Source organism: Nicotiana attenuata, chromosome 8 (genome assembly GCF_001879085.1).
Source record: "Nicotiana attenuata strain UT chromosome 8, NIATTr2, whole genome shotgun sequence".
Classification (NCBI taxonomy): Eukaryota; Viridiplantae; Streptophyta; class Magnoliopsida; order Solanales; family Solanaceae; genus Nicotiana; species Nicotiana attenuata.
In genome coordinates this window covers 39520564-39546082 of record NC_031996.1, presented here as the reverse complement: position 1 = coordinate 39546082, position 25519 = coordinate 39520564, and the positions used below count along the sequence as shown (strand labels likewise).

The window sequence follows — 25519 nt, the reverse complement described above, 5'->3', positions numbered from 1 at the left end:
AAAGTTGGTCCAGATGGCCAGGTTGATCGACTTAAGGCTCGTCTTGTTGCAAAGGATATACTCAGATATTTGGACTCGATTACAGTGATACTTTCTCTCCCGTGGCTAAAATTGCATCAGTCCGCCTTTTTCTATCCATGGCTGCTGTTCGCCATTGGCCTCTCTATCAGTTGGACATTAAGAATGCTTTTCTTCACGGTGACCTTGAGGATGAGGTTTATATGGAGTAACCACCTGGTTTTGTTGCTCAGGGGGAGTCTAGTGGCCTTGTATGTCGGTTGCGTCGGTCCCTCTATGGTCTAAAACAGTCTCCTCGAGCCTGGTTTGGTAAGTTCAGCACAGTTATTCAGGAGTTTGGCATGACTCGTAGAGAAGCTGATCACTCTGTATTTTATCGACATTCTGCTTCAAATCTCTGTATTTATCTGGTCGTTTATGTTGACGATATTGTTATTACCGGCAATGATCAGGATGGTATTAGTAAGTTGAAGCAACATCTCTTTCAGCACTTTCAGACTAAGGATCTGGGCAGATTAAAGTATTTTCAGGGTATTGAGGTCGCTCAGTCTAGCTCAGGTATTGTGATCTCACAACGGAAGTATGCCTTAGATATTCTTGAGGAAATAGGAATGACAGGTTGTAGACCTGTTGACACTCCGATGGATACGAATTCTAAACTTCTGCCAGGACAGGGGGAGCCTCTTAGCGATCCTGCAAGATATAGGCGGTTGGTTGGTAAATTAAATTACCTCACAGTGACTAGACCTGACATTTCCTTTCCTATGAGTGTTGTGAGTCAGTTTATGGATTCTCCATGTGATAGTCATTGGGATGCAGTTGTCCGCATTCTTCGGTATATAAAATCAGCTCCACGCAAAGGCTTATTGTTTGAAGATCAAGGCCATGAGCAGATCGTTGGATACTCAGATGCTGATTGGGCAAGATCACCTTCTGATATACGTTCTACGTCTGGATATTGTGTCTTAGTAGGAGGTAATTTGGTGTCTTGGAAGAGCAAGAAACAGAATGTGGTTGCTCGGTCTAGTGCAGAAGCAGAATATCGAGCAATGGCTATGGCCACATGTGAGCTAATTTGGATCAAACAGTTGCTCAAGGAGTTGAAATTTGGTGAGATTAGTCAGATGGGACTTGTGTGTGATAATCAAGCTGCTCTTCATATTGCGTCAAATCTAGTGTTCCATGAGATAACTAAACACATCGAGATTGACTGTCACTTTGTTAGAGAAAAGATACTCTCGGGAGATATTGCTACAAAATTTGTAAAGTCAAATGATCAGCTTGCTGATATTTTCACCAAGTCCCTCACGGGTCCTCGTATTAGTTATATATGTAACAAGCTCGGTACATATGATTTATATGCACCAGCTTGAGGGGAGTGTTAGTTTCATTGTATATATAGGGCTAAGTGTATCATTGTCATAATTATTCAATAATATATTTTCTCTCGTGCTTCCTCACACACTCTTTTCCCGTGATTGTAGAAGGGATCCTATTGGTAATATAGAGACGCTTCAGCATTCCAGCTATTTCTAGATCAACTGGCCTGAATTGAAGTATTTAGGTTCGGGAAGAAAAGAGTAAGGTAAAATGTTATGGAGCATTGTTTTCTCGGCAGTCGGCAATGATTGGGTAATTCCATGCCACACAAACATTTTTTTTTCCAATGATGGGAGTCTCTGGGCCAGCTTGCGAGCATCTCGACTAATTCCACCGGGTACATGCTACCTCTCACCAACACAATTCTCATGCCACACTAACATGTAAAGATAGTTCAACATTTGCTGCATGTCAATTGCATTAGAGCGGCAAAATGTGGGTTTTTTATTGTGCTTCAAGAGTAACTGTAGATTTCTTTTTTAGCAAAAATGAGTAACTGTATTCTTGTTGATGCTGCAAAACCAGCTAGCATAAGACATCTAGTCCATCCTGGGTTTCTAAGTTGCCCCGACAAGGCAATTTAGGTGCCGCATCGTGTCGGCACGACACTAGTATGGGTGTGGGTATGGAATCCGTACCGGATCTAGTCAAACAATTTTGGGTATTTTGACCACGACGGATGAAAAAATTCGAGACGAGATACAATTTTGATTTCCGAAATCAGAACCAAAACTAGGGTATATTTAAAGAAAATAGCATACTTTATGTAGCAAATCAATCATTTACTTATCTACAACTTGAAAATAAAAAAGAAATCTATACTTTACAAGCTATACATTAAGTATTTCACAAAATTGATATATTTATATTTTTTTGAATTACTTTTAACCGGATCCCCGCACCCGTATCTGTACTAGGATCCGTATCCCTCTTAGAATTTACATCTCGAAGAATCCGACCTATAGATCCGCACCCGTGTCGAACACCCGCACTCGTGTCTGAGCAACTTAGCTGGGTTTCAGTTCCTTTCCCCACTAATGCAGACTGAATCTTCTTTTCCTATCAACATAGCCAGAAAAGTCTTCATATCTTTTAATCCTCAAAGGCTTCACATCTTTATGGATCAACATAGCCAGAAAAGAGGAAATGCAATTTTAGTCCCTAAATTCTGCTATATTAGCACTTGTGTCCCAACCTTATCCATCTCGCACATTTAACCTTTACTTTTATCAAATTTTGCAAATCTAATTCAATCTCGAATGGAATTAGCTAACTCTAACAGCTCTGTTAACCCATAACTATGTGGTTTCTGTGTGCCACCTTTGGGTAGACTTATTCATTTCTAGTGTCATCACTTATGTCACGCGCCTATGCAAACCACTATTCCCTTTACCTAAAAGACGTACGTGCCAATTAAAAGGGCTCTTAACTGGTCAATGCCCAATTAGTTAGTTACATTTAAAGTTGGACAAATCTTAAAAGTTCAATAGCTTAAAGCTTAAGTATAATAATAAGAGACAGATAGAGCAAACAAAGTTAATAAAGGGACCAAAATTGAATTTTCCTCAAGAAAAAGGAATAGAAACAGCAAGATATCTTAACCTTGAGGGAAAAGCTTATTTATTATAACACGTTGCACTTAATTTTCCTTGCTGGCAGAAAGAAGGAACATTTAAAACATTAGAATAATTACTCGCCCAGGATATTCACATATTCAGAAATTCGTGGATATAGAAAGAGAAAACAAAACAAAAACATGAAGAGAATAAAAAATAAACTTCAGGGAAAAAGAGAATACTACATAATAAGGAAAAATAAACCCTAATCATCACCCAAAATATCAAAACGTCAAATGGCACAACACAGAAAAATCCAATCTTATGAATAGAACAAAAAAGGTGAATTTATCAGAGAATTCCATACCAGCAACGGGAAGTTCAAGTAGACATGGATCGCTAAAGTTTCCAAATACTGCCGAACCGAAGGGAAATTATTTCTCTACATGGAAAAGAACAGTCAGAGTCATTAGGATCAGCAATGGAACTGCTCGATATAGACGTCAATCACTTGAGCACATATGGACACTATATCCATCACCCAAAAAGAGATATTGGCTTTCATGTACAAATATGTCACAAAACTCTATATATTGCATGAAGCAGCAGATGCTAATGAAACCCTTGAGAATTTTGACCTAACACTACCTGAGTCGAATCCTTTTTCTTTTCCTTTTTTTCCTTTTGTTCTTTTTTGCGGAGGGAGGGGAAAAAGAATGGGGTTTGGGAAGGGCAAATTCTATGTTATTTAACAGCATGAATCACTTCCTTTTCTCTTCAAAGCATCTCCCATTTCATTCTTTCCAGATACTCCATGCGACAGTTAGTGGATAGTCATCCAAATCTTATGAAAATTTACCACTATAGCTCGACTTCGAGCACCCTATAAATAATGTATTTATTGCAAAAATATTATAACAAGAATAATTGTCATTATTACTGCTCATCTGGTAGCTATACCACAATGTTGGTATCCAATAGAAACTTGTCTATTTCTTATTTGTCGATGTGCTTAAAAAATTCTCGAATACCCAATAAATGAGATGCCCAAGGTGTAGTATAGAGCTATGTAGAATAGCTAGCAACTTCCAAAATTTCAGTGGAAAAGAAATAGTGTGCAATTAGAAAGGGTAGTTGAAGACATCTATGAATATCTAGCACAAACATCTCCAAACCCAGAGTTATGCAAATCCAGTAATGTTTTTATCCCAAGACAACTGGTAAGCAAAATTGGGCTCCTTCTTTTCCTTCTTCCTGGTGGCGATAACAGTCAATCAGAAAAGAACAAATAATAGATTGCCATGCAGAGGTTCTTACATAGAGAGATACATGCAAGTTATGGGTAACTTGCTGGACTATATCTTGATCAATAAACCGTGACAAAATGCATATCATCTGCCATGCACGAACTTTGCGCCTATGAATCTGCCCAGGAAGAGGAAAGATAAGGGCCTTTTTGAGAGAAAGGTAACTGTATTATAAAAACAGCACTAAGGAATTACTGGAATAATTACATATTTGAGCAAAAACCAAAAAAGGATAAGGGCTAATCACAGCATTAGTTAAGAAAAGCTACACAAATTTAGAGAAGAAAACAGAAATAAGGAGCAGCTCGGACACGTGTTAGTCTTAGATTATGGCACTTAACCATTAAAAGAGATAATTTACACCAGTAATAAAAGACGTCCCTCTAACTCAGATAAATATCAATAGAGCCCTTCAGTGAACTCCTAGAACTAGAGAATTTATAACCAAAAGCAGAATACATGCATCTAAGAAAAATCACAAGAACTAGAATGCTTATAGGAAAAACCAGAAGACCTTGGCCATCTCCTATCTTTGGTTCCTTAAGCTTATAACAGAGAGGAAGAGCTGTGAACCAAAGTACTTACCGCACTGTACTTTTTGCACAACTCTTTAGCTAGATCCTTGTCATTCACCTGCATAAACAATCTAGAAGTTGGTATCTCCACAAACAAGTTACGTGGAGCATAGTCAACAATGAGTGTACAAAAATTCAGGTGCGCTTGTTACGAACATAGTTGTGTAGTATCGGGAGCCAGGTACTTAACATGACATACTTAAGCATAAATGCATAATTTCTTATCCATATAATGATATCCAAATACACAAGTGGTTACTGTATAAGTTGACATATTCTTGAATTAAGCATTCAGTTATAAGTTTATACCAAAACCAAATATTTGGTGCAACAGTTAGCTGAAAAAAATATACCTAAAATTTTAACCCCCTTCATTTGTAAGAGTTTGCTTTTCTTTTGTTTGGGTTGGGGGGGATTTTGGGTTTTTTTTTTTTTTGTGGGGGTGGGGTGGGGGTGAGGGGGGGTTCAGCAAGGATGACAAGAGCAGAATCCAATACCACAGAATTGAGAAGTTCCAGTAGGAACATTTTGCCAGATACAAGAGCAGCACTATCGTTTCTATCTTCATTGCACATACTGGCTATCTCTGCAAGTCCATAGAACATAACTGCCACTGATACACGTGCATAGAGCTCTGTGTTGATGAATTCCTGGTACAAAGCCAGCATAGGATCACTCACATCAGAAACTATTTGAATGTTAGGACATTATGGGGGTGGAGGGGGGGTGGGGGGAGCCAGTATACTCTAACATTAAATACTGTCTACAGAAGCTAAAGAACAATAACCTTGGTGTAAGTTGTACTACTTATTCTCCAACGATTAGCTAAGAATAGAAAACAAAGAGAAATAAAACAGAAAGCATGAAGCGTCAGTCGCTTATAAGATGCATTGGATCAACAACTCACTGTAACTATTAGGTTCTCCAATTTAAATAGATAACCTCCCCCCCAAACACCCTTTTAAATTACCATAAGTTGCTATCCTAATTCATCTAGTTGATTAACTTTTAACTTTTAACTTAACATATAAAATTAAGGAAATATTTATAAAGCGTTTTGTTATTTTTTGTCAAATAAATTCTAAGTCCAGAAACTGCAATTCTCATTTATAACATGACTTGCCTAAAAGCTTAAGGCTGCTGACAAAACAGAAATAGCAACTCATAGGAACTCAATTTAATAAATACTCGTCGTTTGGTAAAAAGAAGGATGGCTGGTACATAACGATGATCAAAAAATCAGTAGGCGTAACAAAATTAGGGGCAATAAGGTAAGTGTTCTTCTAGTGTTTAAGAACAACAAAACGACATCAATCAGAAAGCTGCCTTCATGCTTTTGTTCCAGTAGAGGTTGATGCTTGTAGAGGGTGATCTCCAAAAATACACGGTATTAACTTACTTCAGTCAGCTCAGGATCTGGGCTTTTAGCCAGCACTGATACTTCAATTTTGGCATCATGATTTTCAGACAATTCAGCTTCAAAATCCTCATCAAATGCAACTGAAGAGAGATGAAATTGCACATGCAAAAGTAAACAAGTTAACTGTCATCAGAAGTTACTGAAATGACAGAAAGAAAACTGCTCCACATATTTACAGTCAATAACATAATCACTGACGAGCTAAACTGCACTAATTTGTAAATTAAGGACATACCTGAACCATATAGTGTTAACAACTTTAGCTCTTTCATATAGAACTTTATAATACTCGGATAAGCAAGCCAAAGTCCAGTTAAATGCAAGGCGGCTAACCGAATGGTACGCGGACTTTTAGTGCCCTCCTCAAGTATTTTCTCCACAAACTGCAGAAAGTGGAGAATTTTGTTACTTCTCCAAAAACTGGTAAGCAGGTGAACTAAGTAATTTATCAGCACAGAAAAGCAAAAAAAAAAAAAAAAAAAAAAGAAACCAAGCACAAACACATAGAAGGGAGGGCGACTACCTACCCACTTCAAAGGCCCAGGTGCATTCTCATATTCATGCATCTTCTCAATGCCAAAAACAGAATAGTGCATCACAGAAGACATAAGTGCAGCAATAGGAGCAACTCTCCTTTTGTTGCAGCTGACATGTAAAATCCAAGAAGAGCGCACCAGCTTCCACATCATCTGTGCTGAGTGTTGATCAATAAGTTCGATTTCATGGAAAAATTAACTTAAATAGATAAGTGAAAACGACATACAACTTGAAATAAAGGAAATTAACATATCAAATACACAGGTTAAGCATACCTGGATGTCTATGCCATGACAAGCAGAAACCATTGAACCTTTCCTTCCTAAAGCTAACTGCTCCATGATCAATCTGACAGATCTCAGCATGGGTAAAACAGAAGCCTCTCCAGCATTCTCAAGGCTGCAACCATATCAATCTCTACCTCAGTAGCAGTAAATGCATAACGATATAGACAAATGGTTTTGGCAATGAGCTCATATCCTAGATCTTCAGTTAAATTTAATGACAAGTTCAATATGTTGATGAAATTTAAAAGACTCACCAAAGAGACGCTTCCTGTTCAATAGAAATTTCGGCTACTAAGCTTTACCATCTAAAATGTACAAAATAAACCTTCCATTTCTCAACTAAAATGAATCAAACCCTAGTTATTCTTAGCAAAACCTAAAAAGAACAAGAACAAAGATGAAATAAAAAGAGTCAAGTTTTCCCACATTAGCTTAGTTTAAACTTTAAAAACTAAAAGAAAAATATTTGAAAAAAGAAGAAGAGAGCAAGTATTACAAGGTGCTGCAGGGGGGGGGGGGGGTGCGCATGTAGGTTTGATTAGGGGAACCAAAATATTGAGGAGCTGAGGTTGGCTATTAGCAAAAGGAGGCCATAAGGAACTGTAAGGTTAGAGAGCAGGTTACACGAGGCTAGGAATAAGGAAGGATGTCAAAAGCTTTGGTTACTGCAGAATTACGAGGTAGGCACAAAAGTTTGATTTTGGAAAATGAAGAATTTCTTTTGACAGAAAATCTTAATGCAAAGTGTTTCTCAACAACCTTTAGTTTAGATAAGAAACTAATCTCACCATTTCAATTTATTAGTGGTAGAGAATTCTACTTTTGATAAAAAAGAGAGTTAGCACAAAACTCATAATTCAAAGGTAAAGTAGAATTAACCCTAATAATTTCTAATTTAGTGATTGCTCAGAAGATACATATGGTTGTGCTTACCTGTCAACAAGATCATCGAAAGTCCATAAAAGTGTTGTGTCTGAGATGTGAAAGTTATGTTTTCTGAAATGAACTTCACTCTTAAGTGCATGATTTGGAATTGATAGCAGCAGCTCGAGGCTTATCCACTGAAATCATACAAGAAGACCATCTTATCATGGGTAGCACATCAATATCAACAGCCACAAGTAAAATTATTAACATATAAAAGAGGAATGCACTGGCAAGTTAAACCAGAAGAAGTAAAAGAAGAATAAACTCCAACGATGGCACTGATCCTCTAAAATAATAAGTAGCATCAAAGCAAGTACCGGGTCTAGTGGTTATATTTATATCTCGACGGAGAAAATTATCCCCAACAATTACCTACTCTAACTGCTTCTCAAAAGCCAACAATCTTTCTCTTCTCTTTTGCTGTCTAAATAATTCAAACAACAGGTAGTAAACTAGTATTAATTTAAGCCTCTTTTTAATAAGTAATTATTTTAAGCAGCTTCGTTATCCATTTCTTGACCAATCCAACTTGATTCCACCTGAAACTTTCTTGCTTAGGTAGCAAAATGAACACATTGATATTATTCAAAATAGCTATCTGTATTACATTTTTGTTATTTCTATGTCCACTTGCCCATTTGAGAAAGATACTTGAAGCAAAAGAGAGCATTGTTAAGCCGCGTAAAAAATGCTCTCAGGCACATTCCCCAAAGCTGCTCTATTTCCTACTTCCTAGGTCTGTAGAGCTGATCTTTCCAGTGTACTCTCTCACCGGAATCTTCCATTTCTTTCGCAAAACCCAGTGTTCACCCACTGTGAGCATTGTTTAAAATTCTTCTTGTTTTATTAAGTTCAACTTCTACTTGTTAATCCTACTATGAGGGAGAACAACATCGTCTACTTTGCAGTGGGTTTCAAGTCATATGACATTGAGAGATGTTCATCAAATGCTGAAGAATGGCACGAGTGGACAGAACGAGGAAGGAATCTAATTAGAAGAACAACTTTCAGCAGCAGGACGATGGTGTGGCTGTGCGAAAACATAAAGGAAGCATCAAAAATGAAAGGAAATTATGTGAAAAGATGGAAAACCAAGGATCATTTTTCAGAAATATTCTTCACGAGGAACTACAACAAGCACGGGCGTTATATGACCATCATTAGGGTCCAAGGCAGGGGGAGGTCTGTTATATGAGATTCCTCTGTGCTTGGACCCTAATGATGTGAACACATTGCAAAAAGGCTTTTTGCAAAATGAACACATTGCAAAAAACCAATTTGAGAAAGTTGTTCACTTCAGAGGAATGGAGCAAGAGTAAATTTGCAAAGGAAAGTGCAGGGAAAGATGTTGCACGCATTATTCTTTCTTATTCTTTTTGGAATAATGTCCTTCATGCTCTTAAAATTGGTGGCCCTTGGGTTAAAGTACTCCGTTTGGTGGATGGGGAGCAAAAACCACCAATGGGCTACCTCTATGAAGCTATGGATAGGACCAAGGAGGCTATTCAAGCATCATTCACTGATGAGCAGAAATATGCAAAGGTCTTTCAGATCATTGATGCAAAGATGGAATGAGCAACTTCATAGACCTTTGCATGCAGTTGGACTTATTCTGAACCCGTCACTCTTTTATGATCGGCATGAGAATAATTCATTGGCTAAAGAAATGTGGACAGGATTCCATCAGGTTGTTATCAAGTTGACCCCAGATGAAGACTTGCAAGAAAAGATAGTAGATCAGCTTGCTATTTACAAGGCAGCTGAAGGACTTTTTAAGCTCCGACTTGCTATTAAACAAAGAAAGACGAAGTCTCCAGGTGACCAAGTGTTTTTATATTTTATAGCTCTAACTTTAATGTATTTTTTATACTTATTAACTCTTGAATATTTCTTTTTACTTCTATAGTTGAGTGGTGGGACCAATATGGTGTAGAGATTTACATACTTTCGCCATCAAAGTTCTAAGTTTAACTTGTAGCCCATCCGGAAGTGAAAGGAACTGGAGCGTTTTTGAACACGTGAGAAATAAAAGAATTATTTCGTGTTTTGAGATAAAGTAAATTATATCTCAATTATCCCAACTCCTACTAATTAGTTGACACATCTTGTTTGCAGATTCATACAAAAAAGAGGAATCGACTAACCTTGAAGCGCCTCCATAATCTAGTGTTCATAAAATACAGTAGAGCATTGAGGCGTCGCTACAACCACCGCAATATAATTGATCCAATTCTTTTGGACAATATTGATGAGGCTAGTGAGTGGCTAATCGGAGTCCCCGAAAATTGTGAAGATGAAGAAGTATTTGAAGGCGACTCTGGTTTCACTTGGGTTGAGTTGCAGTTGGTAGTGGAGTTGGGGAGAATCAATATGGTTTAAGGGGGAATACTTCAAGTTCAAGCTCGATTAGGAAGGGGAAAAAGTGTGGCTACTACAAGTCGATACCTATCCCTAATTGATGAAGATGAAAGTGATCATGAAGAGGAGGGGGAAGAAGAAGATGACGAGCAATATGAAGATAATAAAGGAATTCAAGATTTTGACAATCTTGAAGAAGAACAAGAAGAGTAGAAATCTAGAAGAATAAGATGTTGATTCTAGTAATTTAGTAGCTTTGATTTTGCTTGTCCTATGGTTGGTGGAGGATTTGGTGTTTAAATTTTAAAATTGAAGTTTTTGATTATTTATAATTTTACATTATGTTTTTTAAGAATTGCGCGTCACTTTAATAAAGCGTGCACTTCGCTTTGCGCTTCGCTTTTGAAGCGAGGCGAGCCTTGTCGCTTTTTTGCGCTTCTCGCTCTTAAAAACACTGGTTCAAGAGTAATGGAACTAGACGCAGGGGGCTACATTACCAATCATAGCCAAAGTTAGTGAACATCATATCTTGGAATGTCAGGGGACTTAATGGAATTAGAAAGAGGAGAGTGATTAATAGTCTGATTATCAGGTGGAAGACAGAGATTATTTGCTTCCAAGAATCAAAATTAGAAGGGGATATCAGAGATTGTTCATTTTGCAAAAAGCCAATTTGAGAAAGTTGTTCACTTCAGAGGAATGGAGCAAGAGTAAATTTGCAAAGGAAAGTGCAGGGAAAGATGTTGCACGCATTATTTTTTCTTATTCTTTTTGGAATAATGTCCTTCATGCTCTAAATTGTTGGCCTTGGACTTAAGTACTCGTCCGTTTCGGTNAGAATTCTACTTTTGATAAAAAAGAGAGTTAGCACAAAACTCATAATTCAAAGGTAAAGTAGAATTAACCCTAATAATTTCTAATTTAGTGATTGCTCAGAAGATACATATGGTTGTGCTTACCTGTCAACAAGATCATCGAAAGTCCATAAAAGTGTTGTGTCTGAGATGTGAAAGTTATGTTTTCTGAAATGAACTTCACTCTTAAGTGCATGATTTGGAATTGATAGCAGCAGCTCGAGGCTTATCCACTGAAATCATACAAGAAGACCATCTTATCATGGGTAGCACATCAATATCAACAGCCACAAGTAAAATTATTAACATATAAAAGAGGAATGCACTGGCAAGTTAAACCAGAAGAAGTAAAAGAAGAATAAACTCCAACTTTATTGAGCTTTGAACAATATATAACATAAGTTTGTTAGAAATTCATGTCCTTACAATGGCTGTTGAACTCACTATTTATAGTTGCACATAGGGAATGATAATTATGATAATTATGGGGGTCCATTAAATGATAATTATGGGGGTCCATTAAAGAATGTGTAACAACATGCTATGAATGCCATATTCTCTGTAAACGGACTACGTACTTAATGTTATAGAACATTCTCCATTGAATGTTCCCGGGTGGCAGGCCTTTATTATTTTTTATGAGCAACATTCCCNCTTGTTATTGAATATGATGAGAAGATTCACCATGCAAAAAAATTTGGTGAAACCGGGCAAGACAAGGTTTGCACTACTTTCTTAACTTTTGCATAGTATCCACTTGCAAAAAGCCAATTTGAGAAAGTTGTTCACTTCAGAGGAATGGAGCAAGAGTAAATTTGCAAAGGAAAGTGCAGGGAAAGATGTTGCACGCATTATTCTTTCTTATTCTTTTTGGAATAATGTCCTTCATGCTCTTAAAATTGGTGGCCCTTGGATTAAAGTACTCCGTTTGGTGGATGGGGAGCAAAAACCACCAATGGGCTACCTCTATGAAGCTATGGATAGGGCCAAGGAGGCTATTCAAGCATCATTCACTAATGAGCAGAAATATGCAAAGGTCTTTCAGATCATTGATGCAAGATGGAATGAGCAACTTCATAGACCTTTGCATGCAGCTGGACTTATTCCGAACCCGTCACTCTTTTATGATTAGCATGAGAATAATTCATTGGCTAAAGAAATGTGGACAGGATTCCATCAGGTTGTTATCAAGTTGACCCTAGATGAAGACTTACAAGAAAAGATAGTAGATCGGCTTGCTATTTACAAGGCAGAAGGACTTTTTAAGCTCTGACTTGCTACTAAACAAAGAAAGGCGAAGTCGCCAGGTGACCAAGTGTTTCTATATTTTATTGCTCTAACTTTAATGTATTTTTTATACTTGTAACTCTTGAACATTTTTTTTACTTCTATAGTTGAGTGGTGGACCAATATGGTGTAGAGACTCCGGATTTACAGACTTTCACCATCAAAGTTCTAAGTTTAACTTGTAGCTCATCCGGATGTGAAAGGAACTGGAGCGTTTTTTAACACGCGAGAAATAAAAAGAATTATTTCGTGTTTTGAGATAAAGTAAATTATATCTCAATTGTCCCAACTCCTACTAATTAGTTGACACATCTTGTTTGCAGATTCATACAAAGAAGAGGAATCGACTAACCTTGAAGCGCCTCCATAATCTAGTGTTTATAAAATACAATAGAGCTTTGAGGCGTCGCTACAACCACCGCAATATAATTGATCCAATTCTTTTGGACAATATTGTGAGGCTAATGAGTGGCTAATCGGAGTCCCCGAAAATTGTGAAGATGAAGAAGTATTTGAAGGCGACTCTGATTTCACTTGGGGTGATGTTGCAGTTGGTAGTGGAGTTGGGGAGAATCATTATGGTTTAAGGGGAAATACTTCAAGTTCAAGCTCGATTAGGAAGGAAAAAAGTGTGGCTACTACAAGTCGATCCCTATCCCTAATTGATGAAGATGAAAGTGATCATGAAGAGGAGGGGGAAGAAGAAGATGACGAGCAATATGAAGATAATAGAGGAATTCAAGATTTTGACAATCTTGAAGAAGAACAAGAAGAGTAGAAGTCTAGAAGAATAAGATGTTGATTCTAGTAATTTAGTAGCTTTGATTTTGCTTGTCCTATGGTTTGTGGAGGATTTGGTGGTACCTAGTACCTTCTTTTAAGTTTTTAAATTGAAGTTTTGATTATTTATAATTTTACATTATGTTTTTTACGAATTGCACTTCAAGTGTGCACTTCGCTTTGCGCTTCGCTTTTGAAGCGAGGCGAGCCCTTGTCGCTTTTTTGCGCTTCTCGTTCTTAAAAACACTGGTTCAAGAGTAATGGAACTAGAAACAGGGGGAATTAGAAAGAGGAGAGTGATTAATAGTCTGATTATCAGGTGGAAGACAGAGATTATTTGCTTCCAAGAATCAAAATTAGAAGGGGATATCAAGGAAAAAGTACAAGAATTATGTGGTAATAGATGGGTGAAATTTGCACAATTAGAGGCTAGTCACTAGTGGGACTAGAGGAGGTATTGTAGTAATCTGGGATGGGAAAATATGGAAGGGGGAAGTATGTTGTGTGGGAGCACATACTATCACTTGCAAATTTTCAGGCAAGACTCAGGACTACTCATGGCACCTCTTAGCAGTGTATGCTCCTAATGACAGAAGAAAGAGGGAGGAAGTATGGTGGGAGATTGCAAGTGCAAGAGGTCTTTTTGATGGACCATGGGTGGTATGTGGGGATTTCAACACTGTAAAGTTCCCATCAGAGAAGAAGAACTGTTCCAGATTCACAAGAGTTTTGACTGAGTTTTCAAATTTCATTGAAGACATGGAGCTGGTAGACATTCAATTATCAGGGAGTGAGTACACGTGGAACAAAGGTGACAGACATGTAATAGCAGCAAGACTGGATAGATTCTTGATCTCTACTGAATGGAATGAATACTTTAGAAACATAAAACAATTTGTGCTTCATAGAGTGACTTCATACCATTCCCCGCTGATGCTTCAATGTGGCAGTTGGATCCAATCAAATCATATTTTAAGTTTGAGAACTGGTGGCTGCAGACAGAAGGATTCAAAGGCAGAGTGCAAGAATGGTGGAACTCTTTCACATGTGAAGGAAGGCCTGATTTCATTCTAGTGTCTAAACTTAAGGCACTGAAGGCAAAGCTTAAAGAATGGAGCAAAACTTTATAAGGCAACTTAGCATTGCAGAAAACAAATATTCTCAGCCAACTTGCAGAGCTGGAAGAGATACATGACCAAAGGAGCTTGACAAAGGAGGAAATATTCACAAAAACTTCAGTGACCATGGAGTTTGAGGAGATTGCAAGCCATGAAAAAGTAGCATGGAGGCAGAGATCCAGGGCCCTCCGGTTAAAAGAGGGAGACAGAACACAAAATTCTTCCACAGAACAGCTAATGCTCACAGGAGATATAACAACATTGACCAGTTGATTGTTGAAGGGGAATCTATTCAGAATCCTGAAGATATTAAGAGGGAGGTGATCAGGTTCTACCAAAAGCTCTACAAAGAAGAAGAAGAATGGAGGCCACTAGGTTCCATCAGAAACAACCAGATGATTACACCAGAAGATAACTTAATGTTATAGAGTCCATTTGAAGAGCAGGTGATATGGGATAGTGTGAAGGCATGTGCTGGAGACAAAGCACCTGGCCCAGATGGATTCTCAATGGCCTTTTTCATCAACTGTTGGGATGTGGTTAAAAAAGGAAGTGGTAGCTGTTGTTCAGAACTTCCATAAACAAGGAATGTTTGAAAGGAGCCTCAATGCTACTTCTGTGGCTTTGATTCCTAAGAAGGTGGGGGCAAAAGAACTGAGAGATTTCAGGCCTATCAGTTTGATATTGATAGATACTCAACAGATGGCATTCATTAGGGGAAGACAGATTATGGATGCAGTCCTAATTGCAAATGAATGCATTGATACCAGGAAAACAAGCAAGGAACCTGGGTTACTTTTCAAGCTGGACATAGAGAAAGCCTATGATCACCTGAACTGGAACTTTCTTCTGGAAACTCTAAGGAAAATGGGCTTTGGAGGAAGATGGATAAACCGGATAAAATACTGCATATCTACTGTGAGATTTTCAGTACTCATCAATGGAGCACCAGTTGGTTTCTTCCCTTCTCTTAGAGGCAAGGGGATCCCCTTTCCCCTTTCCTATTCATCATGGCTATGGAAGGAATGAATGATATGCTGAAAAAAGCTCAAACAAACAATTGGATCAGGGGCTTCAAGGTGAACTCTAGGGCTGATAGCAACATGATGATCTCCCACTTGCAGTATGCTGATGATACTCCGGTATTTTGCGAAGCTGATAGAGAACAACTGAAAATGCTAAGGGTGATCTTCATTCTCTTTGAAGCCACCTCTGGACTACACATTAAGTGGCATAAAAGCTTCATTTATCCAGTTAATGAGGTCTTGGAGATTCAAAGACTTGCTGAGATTCATGGAGGGAAGGTAGGTGAATTACCTACTGTTTATTTGGGGATGCCACTGGGAGCCAAGAGCAAGTCAAAAGGAATTTGGAATGGTGTTCTGGAGAAGTGTGAAAAGAAGCTAGCAAACTGGAAGAACCAATATCTATGGGGGGAAGGCTAATCTTGATTAACTCTGTTCTTGATGCCATGCCTACCTATATGATGTCTCTATTTCCAATGCCAATTAATGTAGTGAAGAGAATAAATGCATTAAGAAGAAATTTCTTATGGGAAGGCAACAGTGACAAGAAGAAGTTCCACCTGGTCAAATGGAACTCTCTTACCACTAGCAAGAAGACAGGGGGATTAGGAATCAAAGGTCTGAGAATTCAGAACCAGAGTCTGTTGATGAAGTGGCTATGGAGATTTGCGGCAGAGGAGCAAACACTGTGGAGAGAGGTAGTTAGGGAGAAATATGGAATGGAAGGAAAATGGACAACCAAACCAGTGAGAAGTCCATATGGTGTCAGTGTATGGAAGTCAATTAGCAACTGTGGCCAAAAGTGAGTGACAAGGTAAAGTTCAAAGTTGGGAATGGTAGGAAGATTTCCTTGAGGGAAGACAACTGGCTCGGCCAAGGCCCTTTGAAGCTACTCTTTCCTGACATATATACCTTGAACCAACAACAACAAGCAACTTTAGATGAGGTATGGACTAATCAAGGTTGGAACCTTACATTCAGAAGACTTCTAAATGATTTGGAAATTGACAGAGTAATTGAGTTTTACAAGACCCTGGAGCTATTCACTGGAACCAACTCTAATCAAGATCTCATCAAATGGCAAGGGAACAGGCATGGGAAATTTTCTGTTAAGTCTGCATATAAGGAATTCAACCGGGCAAACAACTAGGTTGGTTGTTGGCCATGGAAGATGATATGGAAAGTGAAAATCCTCTATAAGGTTGCTTGCTTTTCATGGCTACTAGCAAAGGAAGCGGTTCTAACTCGAGATAATCTAAGTAAAAGAGGATTTCACTTGTGTTCTAGATGTTACTTGTGTGGAGAGGAGGCAGAGACAATTAGTCATCTCTTTTTGCATTGCAAATTCATTGTACAAATATGGAGAATCTTTATTAGCTTAAAAGGAATTGTATGGGCAATGCCATGAAGAACTCTTGATGTTCTAGCATGCTGGAATAAAGAGGGCAATCTTTCTAGCTATAAAGAGAGAGAGAGCATTTTCCAAGCCTGCATTTGGTGGACAATCTGGGAAGAGAGAAATCAGAGGTGTTTTGAAGACAAGTCCAGTAACACCCAGAAGACAAAGATGAAGTGTATAGCTCTTTTCTATTTTTGGTGTAAAGGAAAGTCTTTAGAGGATCATGAATCCATTTTTGATGTTCTAGATTCTTGTGAGAAGACCAAGGATCATAGGTGCTTTTCTTTCTTTCTTGGGCTCTCCTATGTAATTATGGGTGTCTTCACAAATTTATGTTACCTTCTCAAAAAAAAAAAATGTCCACTTGCCCATTTTTTCTAGCCTCAGCTGTAAGACACACATTCTGCTTTGTGTATTCCAATTGCAACACCGATACACAGCTTTTCCAAATGGGTTGTGTCATTCTTTGATCTATGCCATGGTTTCTCATCTTCACTACTTCTAGAGGATATGCCAAAGCTTTTAGGCTACAAGCTCGAGCTACAGGGAGATGTTTAGGGTAATTGCGTGCTCTTTACTTTCATTTTCAGGTGATGCATCAGAGATGTCAAGTATTATTAGTCATTCAATACCGCGAATTATTTCGAACAACTGTTTTGCTCAATGCCACCACCACCCTCCTTCAGTCTTTAGCCTACCTTTTAAGATGAATATCACATGTTCAATATGGATACACTAGATATAATCTCCTAGTACATATAACCTTATGCATGTATCAAGTAAAGGCAAAGAAGATCACCTTCCAGTTCAATAAAACTGCTCGTCGAGTTCGTGCCAAATTGCCCACTGCAACTATGCTGTTGATGTTCTGAAGCAAAGTCCTGAGTAAGGAATCCAAGACTGATTTACCATCAGCTTCTAATGGAGTTAACTCATCATGTTCTGTGACATGATCCAACGACAGCAGAGAGAACATGGACACTAATCCATCCAAAGCACCAGCCAGTGCTTCATATGCTGCTAGGCAGATTTCCGCCTCAATCTGGTTGAGGAATTAAAAAACAATGGAAGCAAGATAGTCAAATCAATTGGCCGCTATGCATACCCATGATTTTCTAAATCTTACCTCTGAATTACATGCCAGAGATGTACTACTAATTTTCCAGCAAAAATTCCACAGATAGGTAACAACAGATTTGAGCGAAGCATCAGCGCCAAACTGTGCGGACCAACTGAAGATGGAAGCAACTGCTTTTATAGACGTCACCTATCCAAAGGTTTGTTAGAACACAAAGTGAGAAAGTTATATATCTGATAACTAGAAAAAAAATAGAAAACAAATTAGGCAATTCTGGGAATGAGGAGAAAGGATTGATTGATTGTTCAAATGCCTATGGAGAAGCATTAAGAATTGTGTCTTTATGTGAAGAAAACATATTGAACACTTACAGAAACAATTCCACATACACCCTATTTATCAAAAGATCAAACTCCTAGGATATTTGACAGACAGAATTAGGTATCACTTCTTTCTTTTTTTTTTTTTTTTTTTTTGAGGAAGGGAATTATGTACCCCTTATATCTTACAAACAACTAGAAGACAACAATTATTTTTTTGACAAGATAGAAGACAGCAATCATGAATATACCTGACAGATTTCAAATGAAGTTTCATGATGAAACCACATTGTTAAAAAGAATAGAAAGGATTTTCATAGAAAACTGAGGATTAAAAGACAAAGGTTAAGGCACAGAGAGCAGATCTTCCAACATCTTAAACTAAGCGCATTTCAATGCAAACAGTTGTCTTTCATTAGTGAATACATCTAAAGAGTCACATACATATCCAAATATTAGATGTCGAGACCCTAAATGCTAGAGATTATTAGTTTATAAGATGAGTTTAATTCAAAATTAAACCATGATAAAAGGATATGAATTGCAGATGCTACATCAACATCAAAGGCCCTGCACGAATGCAGTATACATGCCCACAAAATTATGTACATAGAGGATCATACAGCCTGCAAAACTGAACTGGTCATTGAAGATGACAACCGACGCTGACTTGGACCACCCAGCCTGCCTCGGATGGAACCAGAAAAATCCCCACACTCTTCCATGTGTTTTGACCAAAAAATGCTGCACGACGTTCCAGCATATGAGACTAGTGCATCCTGTAAGCAGGCAGTTCAGGATTTTAGAGAACTCATAAAAAGCCATAGATGAAATAACAGAGAAGAGTCCTGGTAGCTAACCAATATAGAGAAAAACAATTTAGAGAACTCCGCAAAAATGATCGAGTTTTTCATCATTGAATATTGGCCAACTTTGTCAGAACTCTCAAGGCTTGTTTTCGAGCTTCCTGTTTTCAAGCAGTCAACTGTTCTCCCTTGGAGTACTTGTAGCTCATGGATGAAGCTCAAGAGAAGTATGAGAAATTTCACAGGTACCCACTCCAAATTGTTGCTCATATCGCATAAATTATCCCCATGGTCTTGCATAAACTGTGCATACAAGTTGCTACAAGTGTTACAACCCTATAACTGGCACTTATGCATAACTAGGCAAATTTAGAGAGCCATCACAAGACCAAATCTCATTTACTTGATCATCAAGAATTGCTCAAACACAACCAGACACTTAACAACAACTGATGCAATGTTATATGACGAAACAGAAGAAACCTGTACAGGACATGGCTAGCTAAGGTGAAACAGCAGCCTAGAATAAATGACGACGAGAAGCAAATATAAATCAGATGTCCTCAACCACAAGTCCAACTCCCAATTTTCCTCCCTCAGCTGTTTGTTTAACCCACATCCCAATTCTCTTCCAGAAAGGATAAAGAAAAGAAAGCACATGAACACAACAAAAAGCAAGCATTGAAATGAAAATATGCCATTAGCCATCTACAGTTACTCCGAATTACAAGAACCTTATAACAACTGGGACCAAAAACTATTATATAATTCGTAGGCCAAATAAGCTCCACATTGTTTGGGCACTTATGCATAAGTTAGCAAATTTAGAGAACACCATCACAAGACCAAATTTTATTTACTTGGTCATCTCTAAGAATCACTCGAAAACAAACAGACACTTAACAACAACTGATGCAATGTTATATGATGAAAGAGAAGAATCCAGAATAGGGCGCATCTAGCTAAGGTGAAACATCAGCCTAGAATGAAAAAGACAAGAGAAGTACGTAAAAATGGGATATCCTGAACCACAACTCTCACTCCCACTTTTCCTCCCTCAGCTGTTTGTTTAGTCCCCATTCTTATTGTCTTCCTAAAAGGATAAAGATGAGAAAGCACATGAACACAAGAAAAGCAAGCTTAGAATGAAATATGCTATTAGCCAGTAACAGCTACTTCAGAATTTCACAAGATTAGACAAGATCGTAAATGACCATACTCAACAGAAGTTACAAGTTAGACATATAAAGGATAAAATAGAGGAGGCTGCCTGAAATTGTTTGCCATGTCATAAACCTTCAAATGCACCGGTTAGACACTGATGATAGAAGCTGATAGAAGAGTTCTCGGTACGAGGTAAAATCATATAGAAGGAAGTTGTATCAAAACATTTACAATCCCTTGAATCCATGTGAACTTATCAAAGAAAAATTCATATGGAAGCAAAAGATCTATATAGAGATACCAACTAGTTGAAATTAAAGCATGGTCTCGTATAGCTACACTTATATAAGTCAGGTGTTCACACAATTCTTTCTACTTAGTGTAGAGATTTGTATCAGCAGTGAAGATAGAGTGAAACCTCCAGTGTTAGAGAAAACCTAATGTGTATTAAAAGACAATATATTGAGCATTGCAATGAGACTAGTACAAATGGAGCAGAATGCAGTAGCCAAATCCAAACTAGTTCGCAATTGAGGCGTAATTGCCATTGTTATGTGTTCTAAATAATACGTCAAAATAGCGCAAAGAACAGTAAATTATTGTGGAGCGCACTGCCAGGTCCTTATTTCTAATAAGCATAGAGAAAGCAAACCGTGAATATTGGATTCAAGTCCTCTTCTTCCTTGATAACAAGAAAAAGCACCCTTGTCCATCTTTTTGCTTCAGATCCCCAAGAATCCAAGTCTTCATCATCATAGGTAACAGAAGTACCAATTGCATGACAAGAACTTATCAACTTTCTCTGGTAACCAATGAGAGATTCCAAAAGCTTGAGATTTGTTTGTACACGGTCAGATATAGAAGGTTTGTCGCCGCTCATCCAAAGCCAATCTTGCACCCTTGATCTCAAAGAACCTAAATTGGCAAAGGGAAAGGACCTTGTTTATCAATATTTACTTCTGAAAAAAAATAGTCTATCGATATCTGCAAATAGATGAATCAAAGATATTCCAAAAGCAAATCAGCATGCTGGTAAAAGGATATGCACGTACACATTGACATACCTCCACTATCAGTAATTTCTCGCGGCAAGCTTGAAATGAAAAGTAGAAGTGTTTCAATTGGAATGTCAAGAGGAATCATCACAGAAGCAGCAGCAGCTAGAATGTTCTCACAAACTGGATGAAACAAGATGGATTACCATGATTGTGAATTAAAATACTGATGATGAAATTTTCGGCACTACCAGCAATCTATTTATGGACCTTGGTGCCGATAAGATGGATTGAAATGTTGTTTAGTGCTTTCAATAATATATCGGAAACTGTCGAGCAAGTCTGCTTTATCACTCATGTAAGACTCCTCCTGTGCATATTTATCTTGCAAAATGATTGGTGATATATCACCGCATTGTCCAATACCATAAGCTGCTGAAGAAATGCACTTTGTAAGGCACATTAATCCAGCTCGTCCAAAAGATTGCCTCTTAGCAATGGAAGCCAAACTATTCAGAAAAGCAAACTGATTCCTGTCACCAAATGAAACTTCAAACTATTAAATTGGTTTTATAAAACCAGTTCAATGATGGCTCTCCTAGAAAAATCATGTTGAAGTCTATGTTGCTTGGTACTGGAGATTTAGAGGAGGTGCAATTCGCCACTGAGATTAAAAAATATGACCTTTGAATATCCAAGAAAGTCATTTTGGATATAGTGAAGACCCAAGAAAACAAAAAAAAATTAAAATAACTAAGATGCTTAATACAGAGATGAAAAGCATGGCAGAGTAATAATGGAGACACCAGTTCCACATTCAAATTGGAAGAGCTTATAGATTAGAGAAAATCTATAATACAGCTCCTTAATTGCTTTTATCAGGAGTGTTGTATGTATAATTTCAAGTTTCAAAAGTGCTCCTTGAAGAGACCATCCATTTTCAAAATATTTTTTTTAATACCGAGAAATCCTCAAGGGCCAGATGGAGCATCATCCGAGACACGTGGATATTGGCGCAGCTCTATCCTTCTCGTGAGCTGTGATGTGCACTTAGCTCACACATCATGCGCTGCACTTTGACCACTCAGCCAAAACCTTGGGGGCTTTCGGTCAGATAAATCTTCATAAAATTAACCTCGGCCTAAATAGCCAACTAAGATTTTATTGAATTCCTTACTCGCCGTAAGATGTAGGAGAGGATTCCACCAGCTATCTCAGTGTGAGAAAGCACGGGAGAAAAATATATTATTGATATTCTATTCAATTATAATACAATGAGCCATATTTATACAATACATATCTTATTCCTATTCTATGTGGGACTACGACTAATTCACATTATTTACATAATTATCTAACACTCCCCCTCAAGCCGGTGCATACAAATTATATTTACCGAGCTTGTTACATATGCAACTAATATGAGGACCAGTGAGGGACTTTGCAAAAATATCTGCAAGCTGATCATTCGACTTCACAAACATTGTAGCAATATCTCTTGAGAGTATCTTTTCTCCAACGAAGTGATAGTCAATCTCAATGTGTTTAGTTCTCTCATGGAACACCGGATTTGATGATGAAGGGCAACTTGATTATCACACACAAGTTCCATCTTGCTTATCTCACCAAATTTCAACTCCTTGAGCAACTGTTTGATCCAAACTAGCTCACATGTTGCCATAGCCATTGCTCGATATTCTGCTTCTGCACTAGACCGAGCAACCACATTCTGTTTCTTGCTCTTCTAAGAAGCAAATTACCTCCTACTAAAACACAATATCCAGACATAAAACGTCTATCAGAAGGTGATCCTACTCAATCAGCATCTAAGTATCCAACGATCTGCTCATGGCCTCGATCCTCAAACAATAATCCTTTGCCCGAAGCTGATTTTATATACCGAAGAATGCGGACAACTGCATCTCAATAACTATCACAGGGAGAATCCATAAACTGACGCAGCACAACACTCACAAGGAAGGAAATGTTAGGTCTAGTCACTGTGAGGTAATTTAATTTACCAACCAGTAGCCTATAATCACTAAGCGGCTCTCCCCGTCCTGGCAAAAGTTTAGAATTCGGATTCATAGGAGTGTCAACAGGTCTACAACCTTTCATTCCTGTCTCCTCAAGAATGTCCAAGGCATACTTCTGTTGTGAGATCACAATACCTGAACTAGACTGAGCGACCTCAGTACCCAGAAAATACTTTAACATGCCCAGATTCTTAGTCTGAAAGTGCTGAAAGAGATGGTTCTTCAACCTAGTAATACCATCCTGATCATTGCCGGTAATAACAATATCGTCAACATAAACCACCAGATAAAGATAGAGATTTGGAGCAGAATGCCGATAAAACACAGAGTGAACATCTTCACTACGAGTCGTGCCAAACTCCGGAATAATTGTGTTGAACTTACCAAACCAAGATCGAGGAGATTGCTTTAGACCATAGAGGGATCGGCGCAACTAACATACAAGGCCACTAGACTCCCCCTGAGAAACAAAACCAGATGGTTGCTCCATATAAACCTCACCCTCAAGGTCACCGTGAAGAAAAACATTCTTAATAATTAATAGAGATGTCGATGCCGAACAATAGCGATGGATAGAAAAAGGCGTACTGATATTTTAGCCACGGGAGAGAGTATCACTATAACCGAGCCCAAATATCTGAGTATATCCTTTGGCAAAAAGATGAGCCTTAAGTCGATCAACCTAGCCATCTGGACCATTTTGACTGCACAGACCCAACGACAACCAACAGTAGATTTACCTGAAGGAAGAGGAACAAGCTCCCAAGTACCACTCGTATGTAAAGCAGACATCTTGTCAATCATAGTATGTCGTCATCCTGGATGAGACAATGCTTCACCCGTAGACTTAGGAATAGAAGCAGAGGACAAAGATGATACAAACGCATAATAGGATGATGACAGACGATGATAACTTAAACCGACATAATGGGGATTAGGATTAAGTGTAGACTGTATACCTTTTCGAAAAGCAATCGGTTGAAAGAGGAGACAAGTCCACAGTAGCCAGGTGCAGGACGTGAATCAGTTGGGCATAATGCTAGGCGCGGGCGACGATTATAAGTTAGGAGTGGTGGAGCTGTAGGTGGTGGAGCTGAAACTGGAGTTATAGGTGATGGAGTTAGAGCTGGAGTTGTAGGTGGTGGAGTTGAACTAGAGTTGTAGGTGGTGGAGTTGGAGTTGTGGAGGAAGATAAATGGGAAATAGTGACTGAATCTCCAAAAGATGGAACTAGTAACACCTCAGAAATATCTAAGTAATCACCTGGACCTGTAAGAAGTAGGTAACATCAGCAGACATAAGGTACCGCTGGAAGTCAGATGAATAGCATCGATCCTGCTAAGTAGTTAGTTATGTATAGTGTCCCACATCGAGAGGTAGATATCTATTATTATGTAATCACTGTACATAAATAGGGCATTGTACAACACTTAAGATAATTAATAATATTTTTCTCTCGTGCATTCTCACATGATATCCGAGCTAACGTGAGAGATTCATCGCTGTGCAAAAATACCGACGACTCCGGGAAGGGAAAAAAACAAAGCAGTCACTGCACGAATTCCGGTGGATGTGCGTCAGTCCTTTTCCGTTGGTGTTGTACGAAAACCAACACCATAACAAGGTTAAGAATCCTACGGCGAGCAAACCCCAGCCAGAATCTCCGGCAAATGACATCTCACGCGCCCACACACACCTACAGAAGCGAGAGATCTGCCGGTGCGTCTGTCCCACGCGCCAGCACGTGCAGCTATTTTCAGCCACTTTCCAACAGACCTTCTTGAGGACAGTTTGGTCACGAGGTGTTTCCGAGCCCACCCATCCAGGTTACACCAAAATCCGACAACTTTTTTATTTTTCCGGCGTGAACAGTGAGTTTTCCGGCGAGAACAGTAATTCCCAGAAAATTTGTGCTTTTTCCGGCGCAATATTATAATGGCATTCGTATCAGAAGCCTTTAACTCACAATCCGTTGGATCCAATGCATTGAATCCAATCCAGATGGTTTCTTTACCGGATTATATTGAGTTCCTTCAGTACAAATCGTGTAAACATACATCTTCAAGGATAGCTTCCGTTGTTCAAACAAATAGTAGCATGACTTGTGTCTCCCAATCTTCAACATCTGAGTCTTGGGTTATTGATTCAGGCGCAGCTGATCATATTTCTGGTAACAAGTCTCTTTTCACTACTATTTCATGTTTTCAATCTCTCCCAACGGTCACAATGGCAAATGGGTCTCAAACCGTGGCAACTGGTTTGAGTCTTGGATCATTGATTCAGGCGCATCCG

General features: G+C 38.4%; 1 protein-coding gene across 1 annotated transcript in view; it reads right to left on the bottom strand.

Annotated features, from left to right (window-relative positions):
• The window catches only part of LOC109231304, a 56161-nt gene that overhangs the window by 20973 nt on the left and 9669 nt on the right, over window positions 1-25519 (bottom strand). Inside the window, exons 10-25 of the mRNA XM_019396931.1 lie at window positions 21462-21724; window positions 21261-21374; window positions 20849-21111; window positions 19087-19335; window positions 18850-19005; window positions 17955-18095; window positions 17628-17870; window positions 11325-11452; window positions 7069-7192; window positions 6784-6945; window positions 6492-6639; window positions 6236-6336; window positions 5334-5486; window positions 4847-4894; window positions 4272-4379; window positions 3322-3396 (exon numbers count right to left, since the gene is read on the bottom strand). Coding sequence (XP_019252476.1) covers window positions 3322-3396; window positions 4272-4379; window positions 4847-4894; window positions 5334-5486; window positions 6236-6336; window positions 6492-6639; window positions 6784-6945; window positions 7069-7192; window positions 11325-11452; window positions 17628-17870; window positions 17955-18095; window positions 18850-19005; window positions 19087-19335; window positions 20849-21111; window positions 21261-21374; window positions 21462-21724 — 2476 coding nt within the window. The remainder of the gene's footprint in view (window positions 1-3321; window positions 3397-4271; window positions 4380-4846; window positions 4895-5333; window positions 5487-6235; window positions 6337-6491; window positions 6640-6783; window positions 6946-7068; window positions 7193-11324; window positions 11453-17627; window positions 17871-17954; window positions 18096-18849; window positions 19006-19086; window positions 19336-20848; window positions 21112-21260; window positions 21375-21461; window positions 21725-25519) is intronic.